Here is a 12,266-nt window from a genome sequence, read left to right as displayed (position 1 = left end):
ATCAGGTGCAGTAAAGTAAAATAAATGTTCTCAAAGCTGTGCGGCTCCCAGTCCGTACTGGACCAGTGTGGTTTCACTACGGCCTTAACTCCTTCTCTCTATGGGGGACCCGTGCTTTGTAGTGGGGCGGTAAAGGATGACAGCAATACAAGAATAATTAAAAAATATATATTTAAAAGTAAAATTTACCTCATATGGTTGCACAGATGAGCTGCTTTGCTTGGTTATTGATCTATTGTTCTTTATAGGACCCCTTTTGATGTAAGCTATTTGCAGTTTGGCTTCTTTCTGCTTCTCTTCTTCACCAGTTTTGTCTTCATCTGACTCTGGACTACATTTGTCTGCGAAACCACTGTCCTCCGAAGATTGCGAATCGATCCTGGACGCCCTGCTGTCCTCAGATGCCACTTTAGATGAGAACTTATTGAAATCCTCATCATCTTCCGCAGTTCCGGTGGTTTCCTTCGCCTCTATTACAAGTTCGTGGAATTTTTCCAGAAGTTCTGCGTCATTATCGTAGTCTGAATCGTTTTGGTGTTCGTTTAAACCTGGGTTTGCTGCATCTAACCTTGACTTCTTGTCGACTTCGTTGAATCTATCCAAAAATTCTTTCTCCCTTTCGATTTCATTCTCCAGACTGCTAATCGAATCGTTGCAATTGGCGTTGATGAAATCTGATGATTCCGCTTCTAGCCTTGCTTTCTTCTCTATTTCGAGCTTCTCAAGATTCTTCAGGAGATTATCGAACGGGGATTCCTCATAACGCACATGGTTTAATTTGATTTCTGCGGCTGTGTTCGTTAATGGTACCTCGTTTGTATTTTCCTTGTTACTTTCTTGGCTTTTCGCCTTGTTTTTTTTGTTCTTGCGGAACAGTGCGACGAATGGTTTTATTAGTTTGTTCTTTATTGACTTCTTGCCGTCCGCCATTTTTGTGTTTTGTTGTAGATTCAGGAACTTGGACATGCCCATAGTTGGAGAGTCAGCTTATAGAGCTTCTAGCCCTTCTTGCATCTGCAACAAGGTTTTATTTATTAATGAAAGTTATTTTAATTTTTTTTTTATAGTTAAAATTGAAGGCCAACGTGATGGTAAGAAAACCATCGCGTATAAACGGAGCAAGAATTCGAAGGGCATGCAGGAATCACTTCCTTAAAAGTACCGCCTTGTGTCCAAAAACATGAGTCGGAGGCACCGAAATAAGAACATAAAGAGTCCAGTCATTACTGTATGCAGTGCATTGTGTCCAAAAAGAGTGAAAAGTTGCCAGATCACAAACTTTTTCCCTTCAACGGTGAAGGAAAACATCGCGTGGAATCTACTTATCCGCAATGGGCCATTGTGGTGCCCCTAACCCCTTCTCATTGTGGTAGGAGACGGGGGGGGGGGGATTGGGGGGGGTTTAATGGGTTGATATGATGATGATATTATATCTAATTTAATAGCATACAAAGCATATACTCACTGAGACTCCAATAATATACCTACGTGATAGTTATTATGACGAACAGAAATCAATTTATACATACGTCAGTGCTTTTAATGTAGCAATATTATACCATTTAAATACAGATTAAATAGCTTATATATAATTTACCTTTTGAGGAAATAGTATTATAACTTTACTGCTAAACCTAACTTGTATTATAAATGAGAAAGTGGGTTTGTTTGTTTGTCTGTCTGTCACGCCATAACAAAGAACCAATCGATTATTGTTTCTTTTAAATTCCATTAAAAGTTATCCATCGACTTGTTTACTTGTTTATTGTTATTAGGTACACAAAACAGGTAATAACTAAAAGTAGATCTAAATATAAGTAATAACAAGTTTTGTTCTAAGCTACAACCCAAAGTATGTGTACACAACTTGGAATTAAATTAAACAGAAAGTAAAGATAAAATTAAAGTTGAAACAAAAAAGAAACACTTAAATAATAATATATATATTATTTCCCTAAAGATTATGTGGAATAGTGCTTAATAATTTGATTTTTAAAAATATTTATCCTTTTGTTAAAAATGTCAATATTATGATTACTTGATACTAAATCATTATAAAGGCGGCACATGCGAACGATGGGATTGTAAAAGGAAGTATTGTTCTTGTAGACACTTAGGGAAAATGGTTTAAAATATTTTAATCTGGGATTAACGCGAGTATTTATAGTAATGAGCGAGAGCAAGACGGAAGAATCAATTTGGGAGTTAATGAGCTTAAATAAGAAGATCAAATGAAAGTATTTTTGACGAAATTGCAAGCTTTGCATCCCAAAGTGTACAAGCCTGTCATGGTAAGTTGTACGTTTATGGCCGAAGTGATGTCGATATGACAATATTCGTAAAATTTTTTTTTTGAACAGCTTCTAAACGATCGCAATGAATGGTATAATACGGTGACCATATTAGTGAGTTATACTCCATTATACTACGGACCATAGTTTGATAAAGTTGTATTGAGCTTGAGAGTTTGAAATAGACTGCAGTATCACCTGCAGGAGTAGCACAAGCAGTAGACAAAAATACACACACACACACACACACACGCGCGCGCGCTCTCAAACACACACAAACGCACACCAAACTTATAACACCCTGTCGAGGGTTAAAAGAGTAACTTTATTATCAAGGTTATCTTATGTAAATAAACCTTTAGTTAAAACCATGTCATTTGGTCCTACAGTTTAAGTGATAGTAAAAAATGTATATGACGGGAACCAGTACATTACGACCTTTAACTTATCTCGGGTGAAACCGGGGGGCTCAGCTAGTATGTTATATAGAACTGGACCTTTTGAGGAAAAGGGATAATATGACTAACTCTAACCTTACTAATAATCCCTTTTACAGAAGAGATATAAACGGAACAGTGTGTTGGTCTGTTTATCCTTCTTTTACGCAGCAACGGAATGACGGATGTGATGTCTCAAACACTGTTCATACTTCCGAATGGAATGGATGCCCCTGAAAGCTCGAATACGAATCTGTATCGGTTTTAAAAAAAATTCGTGATTAACAACGCTTTCATTATGATAAAGATAAATATCATGCGAATGTGATTATTAATGCGATTATTTAAAAAGGTAAATGCTTCTAAACAGTGAAAACGGATACCTAAAATAAAAGTGATGTAAAGCCAATAAATAAATTAAATAAATAAATTTCAAAAAACGAAAACATTTTTGAAAAAAAATTATGTTGGAAAAGAGCAAACTGCTGAGTTTCTTGTCGGCTCTTCTCAGTGGAATCTGCCTTCCGAACCTGACTGACTTGACGTTTCAAAAGTACTTATTTTTTTTTTTTTTTTTTATTTATTTAATGAAAAATATACATTTTTATGTTAACATAATAATTTATTATTTATTTATTTATTTATTTATAATATCTGTTACGGCGTAACAAAAACCCAGTCGGGTTTATCCGTACACCGGTATTCATCGTTAAGCGCTCGGAATTATAAGTAGGTAAAGTATTTTAAAGCTACATACAAAATATGACGGTATTAATCAGGCCTACTTGAAATAAATGAATATTGAATTTTTGAAAAGATTTTTATCTTGTTTGAAGTATAACTTCTAGCGCGTGTAAACGCACGATTATTTTTTTTTTGGAAAACAAACAGCTATAAATTAATTTTTACAATGGACAAATTTATTATAGATTTCCATAAGCTAAAATAATCACAGCTTCAAAACCATACCTGTGAAAACAGTGTCTTTGGACTCTATAGGCTTAGCTATCACAGAGTGTTATCAGAATCAATTATAACTATATTATTAAAAAAGAACGTGTGTGTACTTATGTACACGCGATTACGTTATACTTCTTTGGCGTTATAAGATAAAAATATTTTTATTTTTTTTATCTTTCGCCTCATTTTGCGTTTGTAGAAAAAACTACTTAAAAAATAGAAAAAGGTATTGAATACAATGTAAGATTTAATATAACGCATTATTTAGTTATCTCATTATTGGAAAACGAAGTTGCATCATTAAAATTTGAGATTTTTGTTTATACAATGAAAAAATCAATGAATCAATGAAATCACCGGAATGAGCCCGCAGACTTTGACAATTCAAAGTGTACAGTGTCAAACCTTTTATTGAAAAACTAAATTGTTGACTATAGCTAACTTCGGGGTGCCGGTTTTTCATGACGGTGGGCGCGCGCATCTTAAAAATTTACTCTCATCATTTTTCCCTAACGCGCCCAAAGTAGCATAACTTTAAAAATTTGATTTGCAACTTAAGCAGGGCGAAGAACAGGCAGGAGACAAAAAATATACCCCCCGATTATATCCCCTGACAGGAGATATAATTAACGTGTCCACCTGTAGTACGGAAACATGGAATAGGGGAAGTTTACCCCCGTTTTTAACACATAATATATTATTTGGATATTATTTCCAATTGAGAGATAATTTTCTCCTGCCCATGCTAGCCGTGCTGGTGTACCGTTGCGGGACAGTCAGAGATATACGATTAAGAAGGTTGTTTCATCAACGAATTAGGGTAGGCAGTGCTTTTACGAATGTATGAAGTGCATGCCAATGCAGTCCACTGCTGGACTAAAGGCTTCTCCCAAACGGAGGATTTGCCCATAATCAGCACGCTGGGCAGACGGGTTGGTGCTCGCAGTAGATGGTCGTAGTAGCATAGAGGACGCTGCTGCCCGCTCTCCATTATATTCCCTTAGTCGCCTCGTACGACACCAGCGGGAAGAAAAGGGTTGGCGACACCTGTATTCTGATCTGTCTCCACCACACAACTAGCTATCATTTTATTAGATTTATTTATTTAAACATCTTTATTGCGTAGTAAGGGAGAAATTCAAAATATACTTTATAAAAAATTAAAAGCAAAAGGCGACTTTACACTAAAAGTGATCTCTGCCAGGTAACCTTAACGATTATACATGAGAGACGAGAAATCGCAATTACACTAAACTTTACATAAATTTACACACAAAAGTACATACTGCTAATAACTAATATAATAAATTATTGAAAAAGATAAATAAATGTTTATATATATTTACTATAGACATATAAGTACACATATACGAACAACAAAATTATAATGACAAATGATGCCTAACACGGCTTTTGAAAATAGCTAGGGATTTAGAGCGACGAATATCGTCAGGGAGTGACACCCACAGCGTAGAGTAATTAGACTGTGTTTTATTTATTGTTAGATTATAAAGAGTACTAAAATCATGTAGTACATAATTTTTAATTATCATAGAAGTGTTCGATGCCCACTTTTATGCATCGAAACCAGTCCGCGGGTCGCGGGCTATGCGGGGGGCGACCCGCGAGCTCGACTTACGTGGCCCACACGAGCATTCACGCATTGGCGGTCGCAGTGCATTTACTAAACTTTGTACCAAAATAAATCGTAGTAAACCAGCAATCAGTTTAATTTCAATAGATAAACTTTAATACAGTCCAAACTATATATACACATAACAGAATTTTTATAGGCAATGTTATAATGAATTTTATAGGCAAAAACCAAAACGCTGCGCCAATATGGATTGGTGGGCTTTAACGAATTTTACTACAATAAAGTAATTATCGCCAGAAACGGTTCCTTTGACCGACGGCATCGGCTAGCACCGCTTCCTAACTCTAGGCTGGTACCGAAAACTCTTTAATAGATAAGGCCTTACAATACACCAAAATCCACAACGCTGCGCCAATATGGATTGGTGGGCTTAAACGAATTTTACTACAATAAAGTAATTATCGCCAGAAACGGTTACTTTGACCGACGGCATCGGGGGCTGGCACCGCTTCCTAACTCAAGGCTGGTACCGAAAACTCTTTAATAGATAAGGCCTTACAATACGTAAGCGGTGATAGCGCATTGGGCTCGAGTTCACTCGCGGCGGCCCGAGTTCGAATCCCAGCACCTCGAACTTCTCTAAGTTATGTGCGTTTTAAAATAATTAAAATATCACTTGCTTCAAAGGTTATGGAAAAAACTGGACCTAGAAGGTAGCGCTGCAATTCGTTTCTAGGTTGTTTTAGGATATTAAAACCTCTTATAACCGATTCAGTGCAGACGAAGTTGCGCGGGTCAGCTATTTGTTTTATAAAAATAAAACAGTGCACTTTTATAGGTTATTGATGTATATGTATTATCACTAAACTACGTGTACAATACGGTACGGGTGTGCAAAAAAAAATGACAAATTTCAATGATGAAACTTGGTTTTCCGATAATAAGATAAATAGAGAATGCGTTTTAATAAATATTTCAATGTATTAGATATCTTTTTCTACTGTAAGAGTATATAATAAGGCGAAAGATAAAACTTTTTGAAAAGATTTTTATCCTGTTACGCCAAAGAAGTATAACTTCTATCGCGTGTACATAAGTACACACATTTTATTTTTTATTTTCACATACCGTCTACTAAATCCCATTTCGGAAAACAAACGCCTATTATACGTATATTATATATATATAAGTATATATATATATATCACTTGCGAGCATACGTATATATATATAAGTATATATATATATATATATATATATATATATATATATATTTATGTCTCCTAATATTTGATTAAGTTAATTTTTTTATTATAATTTAGTTTTAAATATTTATACTTTTAAAGGTTTATATTAACTGACTAATAATGAATTGTAAATAATTTATAAGAATGACTTTTTTACATTTTAATGCATGCTGTGATAACTTGTAAATAGTTAGAACATTTACTATGTGACTCATTCCAAAAAAAAAAAAGCAAGTTTTAATGTATGTACTGTTGGTTGTCCGTTATAAATAAATAAAATAAAATATATATGTATTTTTATATGTTGTAACTGGTTAAGCCAAATCGATCTAAAGTTTATGTTGTTATGCTATGTTATGCAAATCAGCTCTACGTAAAAACCATCTAAACGCTAAGGTGCATTATTGGCTAATTCTTATTCAACGGCAAATTCCAAGCGTAAAAACTACACGCGATTCATATTAAACACCAAAGGTATAACCCGAGTCACTAAAGAATCCCTACTAATATTATACGTATCAATGTAAGTTTGTTAGTTACGCTTTCACGTAAAAACTACTTAACCGATCCTCATGAAACTTTGTACACATATTCTTGGAAGTGTTAGAAGTAATATATGATACTTTTTATCCCGACATTAAGCTCGGTAGCTTTGGGAGAGGGGATGAAAACGTTTGACGATTTTACACCATAACTCCGACAAATTATAACCAATTTAAATAAATATTTTTGTACTATAGAGGTTATAATATGTGTTTAATTTTGCCCAAACTTTGTGTAGATCTGAATTTGGTTGCAGATAGAGGACAGAACTCCTCAGCGGACAACAGCAAACCCCTCATTTAAGGCTTAGCGATACTGAATACTTTAGTTTTTTTTATACTTACAACTACTAAATTTAATGCATGAAATCAAAAAACAAAATCAAACGCAGACGAAGTCGCGGGCAACAGCTAGTCTTTATATATTTATTTATTCAATGTCATGTGGATGACATAATTATTAGATTTTCAAAAGAGTGTCAATTAAATGTATAGTATATACATTCGAAATGGAACCTTGTGAGGGCGCTGTAACTAGATTGATTTTCATATATTTTTTTTATATTCATTAGTAATATATTATTTTTATATCTATCATTTATTCTTTTTCAATTTTTTTTTTTAAATTTATAAAAAAAAAACATCCACCCTCCGCTTGCGGGGCTTTTGAATGCCCAAGCAACCGGCGGTCAGGGCTCCAGAGTGAGGAACCTCCTCACAATACGCGCCGTTTCAATGACTACTGCCTTCTGTATCCGACCCTTGATCCAACAACCAAGCGAAAGCTTCTTAAGATGTTGGTCGAAGCTTTTCGCGAGAAGACTGAAACGACGATCGGAACAATAACGGTCGACTCAACATTCCACATGGCGGTAATCTCGTGAGCAAGGTGCAAGTATTTAGATACTTTTTCCTTTTGAGCTTTCACCAGATTATCGTCATGTGGAATAGTAATGTAAAAATATAAATAAATTATTATTATTAGATGTTAAAGCGGTGATAGCCTAGTGGGTAAGATTTCGGATTTCCTTTCGTGGAGGTTGAGTTCCAGCCCCGGCACGCACTACTGGCTTTTCGGAGTTAGGCAATTTAAATATCACTTGCTTTAAAGGCGATGGAAACTATCGCGTGGAAACCTGTGTAGCGGTCTCCACATTACAGAACTAGATGGCGCTACAAAAATCCTGCATCGCGCTAGCGAAGTGTTCACGAAGAATGCCTATATTATATACAACTTCCAAAAATGAATGTTCGGACCGAGCACGATCACCCGCTCGGAGGAAGATCTTCCTATTGTTGAACTAGATGGCGCTAGTGCATGCCTGAGAGTTGATTAGGTAAATCAAAAATTCATATTAACTCTTATAGCAAGTTAATGCAAAGATATCTTAGCTTAGTGCACCTTAGGACCTCAACGTCCATCTTTCTCCGAGCTATGAGCTCAACCCATCACTTCAGCTTCGCGACTCGTTTAGCTAAGTCGGTAACTCTAGTTCTTCTACGGATCTCTACATTTCTGATTTGATCACGTAGAGATCCTCCTAGCATAGCTTTCTTCATCGCCCGCTGTCTCTGAGCCTTCTTATGAAGCCACAATATACATATCTATTTATAGTCTACCTTTATCTTGTTTTCATCTATGCAGATAATCTAGGTAGAGAATAGCGTGGACTTCGGTCCCCGAGTACCCACCCGCTCGGAGTTTGATCTCCTTATTTATTGTTACGGTCGACCGCATCCCGTACAGCTCCAGTACGGCAGGGCTAGCACACCGTACAGCTCGCGTACAGCAGGGATAGCACACCGTACAGCTCCCGTACAGCAGGGCTAGCACACCGTACAGCTCGCGTACAGCAGGGATAGCACACCGTACAGCTCCCGTACAGCAGGGCTAGCACACCGTACAGCTCGCGTACAGCAGGGATAGGACACCGTACAGCTCCCGTACAGCAGGGCTAGCACACCGTACAGCTCGCGTACAGCAGGGATAGGACACCGTACAGCTCTCGTACAGCAGGGCTAGCACACCGTCCAGCTCCCGTACAGCAGGGCTAGCACACCGTACAGCTCGCGTACAGAAGGGCTAGCACACCGTACGGCTCCCGTACGGCAGGGCTAACACACCGTACAGCTCCCGTACAGCAGGGCTAGCACACCGTACAGCAGGGCTAGCACAGGTAGGAGACAAAAATGATATCCCAAGGGATATAATTAACGTGTCCACCTGCTAAAGGACGGGAACATGGAATAGGAGAAGTTTACCCTCGGTGATTATAACACACATATTATATGGATATTATTTCCACTTGTGCGCCAGTGCTTGCGAGTTGATAAAGGTGTGGGAGAAGACACATTTTTACCCTTTCCCCGGGGAGATAATTGACTCCTTCCCATGCTAGCCGTGCTGTAGTGTGCTAAGGCCCGCAGTAGTAAAAATAACTTTATTTTCGCGCTTTAAGGCTGCCAGTTCACCGAAGCGGAGCGAGGCAAAGGAGTCGAGAAACGGTGAAATATTAACCAATAGTATTGCACAAAATCTCCGCTGCTCTTTAGTGAACCAGACACAGTACGCAACTGCGCTCCGCATTAGTCCGTATCTCGGCTCCGCTGCCTCACTCCGCTCCGGTGGACTGGCAGCCTTATGCGACTTGGTGGAACACCGTGGGGTTTAAGCCGGAACGAGTCCGACATAACCACCGTGCCTTCCCGGTGATATAAAAGGGAGTGGACAGCGAAAGATCAGTGAGTGCGTCGGGCGTGCTGACACATTAAACATGTGATCTCAAAAACGATGGGTCAAGCAGGGCTATTTTGATTCTCCAAGTTTAGCTAGCGACATTAACGCCCAAATAATTAGTATACATTAGATTATTTCCGCTAAGCAAAGCAGTTCATTGTAAAGTCAAAATCTCCTGCTCAGGTTTCAGAGCGAAACGTGCGTAGAGGGCACATTGCCGAGGATCTGTTTGATCCATACAGATTCACCTGCTGTTCACGGAGTATAGCAAATTAAGCTTAATTTTTAAAATATAATATGGATTTCCGCAAAGTAGCGCCTGCTTCTATCCAATATTATTTCAAATGTACACTTTCCTTTCGGAATGCAAAATATGGATTTAAAAGGTTATTTGCTGATAACTTTCCTATTTTCTATTCTAAATTTCTTCTGTATATGTGTTTAATTGGCTTTTTACGGCCAGCACAGTATGGATCCTTGGCCGCTTCCAAATATTTTTATATCTCGACAAATCTTATCATAAAATAAAGCTGGATAACTCATTTTTCATTCGCAACAATATATTTTGGATTGGAACATCAGAGAAAAACTGTTTTCAAGAATATGTTAGGTTAGCTTCAATGAGAGTCACAAGGCTCCAAAACACAACACTGCAGTAGTTTTAACTTAAGTCATGACGACTTTTAAACATATAGGTTTATGAGATGCTTTTCTTTACCGTGAACTAAATATTCAAGTGAGTATTGATTGCCTAAATAAAATATAAATAAACAATAAATAAATATATTACGACAATACACACATCGCCATCTAGCCCCAAAGCGTAGCTTGTGTTATGGGTACTAAGATGACTGATGAATATTTTTATAAGTATGTAATATACATAAATACTTAGAATATACATATAAACACCCAGACACTGAAAAACATTCATGCTCATCACACTAACATTTTCCAGTTGTGGGAATCGAACCCACGGCCTTGGACTCAGAAAGCAGGGTCGCTGCAAACTGCACCTGCAAATTTCGTCAATTTCGTCAATTGTGCACATCTTAACAACCTATAACCGACCCACTACAGGGCACGGGTCTCCTTCCACAATGAGTAGGGTTCGCCATTAGCCCAGGGCGGATTGGTGGGCTTCACACGCACTTGAGAACATTATGAAGAACGCAGGCATGCAGGTTTCCTCGCAATGTTTCACCGTTAAAGCTGTAATACGCAATTAAATTGATTATTTAATTGCGTAATACTTTTGCGCACCTATAACTAACAAAATTTATAAGTGCGTGCCGGGGTTCGAACTCGGCTCCCAGAAAGTGAAGGCGAATTCCTAACCACTAGACCTATCACCGCGGATAAAAACTGCAAATACCTGAATTTGAAGAGTGCCGGGTATCGAATTCGGTACCCCGAAATATTAGTAACTAGGCTTCAAACGGTCTCTAATCCTACATACACTAAAATGTTACAAAGCGAAATCTTACTCACACAATAATTAAAGCTAGTTCGCGAGAGAGTTGATCCTTTTCAACCAAACATTTCAAAAGTACGTTTAAAACATCAAATACTCACAAAAAAAACCGAAAACCGAAATTTCATTTATTTTCTTAGACAGAAACAAACTTTATTGCATAAGAAAAAAACACTATAATGTTTTCCGCATTCGCAATCAGTTATCACTTTAAAAATACTCGGTAAACCATTTGTAATTATATTTCGAACCTTCCGTTTTAACACCCGTATACGCGTCCGTACGCCGCGAGCTCCGAAACTTTTTTGATACCGAGCGCAGTACGTGCTCCGGTCTTCCCAAAGATTATATTATAGCCCCAAAAGCACCTATGTTTCCTTTTTGAGCATCCTTAAGCCGCCTCCATACGCTTGGCAAACAACGGCAAACAGCGAACACCAAACAAATTTTTAAATATAATAAAATAAATATACTACGACAATACACACATCGCCATCTAGCCCCAAAGTAAGCGTAGCTTGTGTTATGGATACTAAGATAGCTGATGAATATTTTTATGAATATAATACACATAAATACCTATAATATACAGTTAAACATCCCGATACTGACAAACATTCATGTTCATCACACAAGCATTTTCCAGTATTGGGAATCGAACCCACGGCCTTGGACTCAGAAAGCAGGGTCGCTGCCCACTGCGCCAATCGGCTGTCAATCGGTTGTTTGGTTGGTTTTGTTGTGTTTGCCAGTGATCGGTGGTCGGTTTTCGCACACAAATCGTAGGTTCTTCAAATGTTTGCGTTGATTCCAAACGCTTGTTAGTAATCAGTAGTACGAGCAAGCTCGCGGGCTGCGGACGGAGTTACAATAAATGCCACTGACAGTAGGGTGTGCACGCAATGCAACCCGTTATCGATACTTAGCTACCTCAGGCACGCGGGGTCGATGCGTCATCGTGGCGTTCATTAGCAATCTGAC

At 37.8% G+C, this 12,266-nt stretch overlaps 1 protein-coding gene across 2 annotated transcripts in view; it reads right to left on the bottom strand.

Moving 5' to 3' along the window:
* Positions 1-12,266, bottom strand: part of LOC120635626 — a 35,259-nt gene that overhangs the window by 12,002 nt on the left and 10,991 nt on the right. For both annotated transcript variants that reach the window (XM_039906655.1, XM_039906656.1), the window contains exon 2: positions 190-1,014. In XM_039906655.1, coding sequence (XP_039762589.1) covers positions 190-972 — 783 coding nt within the window. In that variant the 5' untranslated portion in view covers positions 973-1,014. The remainder of the gene's footprint in view (positions 1-189; positions 1,015-12,266) is intronic.

Source organism: Pararge aegeria, chromosome 27 (genome assembly GCF_905163445.1).
Source record: "Pararge aegeria chromosome 27, ilParAegt1.1, whole genome shotgun sequence".
NCBI lineage: Eukaryota > Metazoa > Arthropoda > Insecta > Lepidoptera > Nymphalidae > Pararge > Pararge aegeria.
This window is presented reverse-complemented; position numbering and strand designations above follow the sequence as displayed.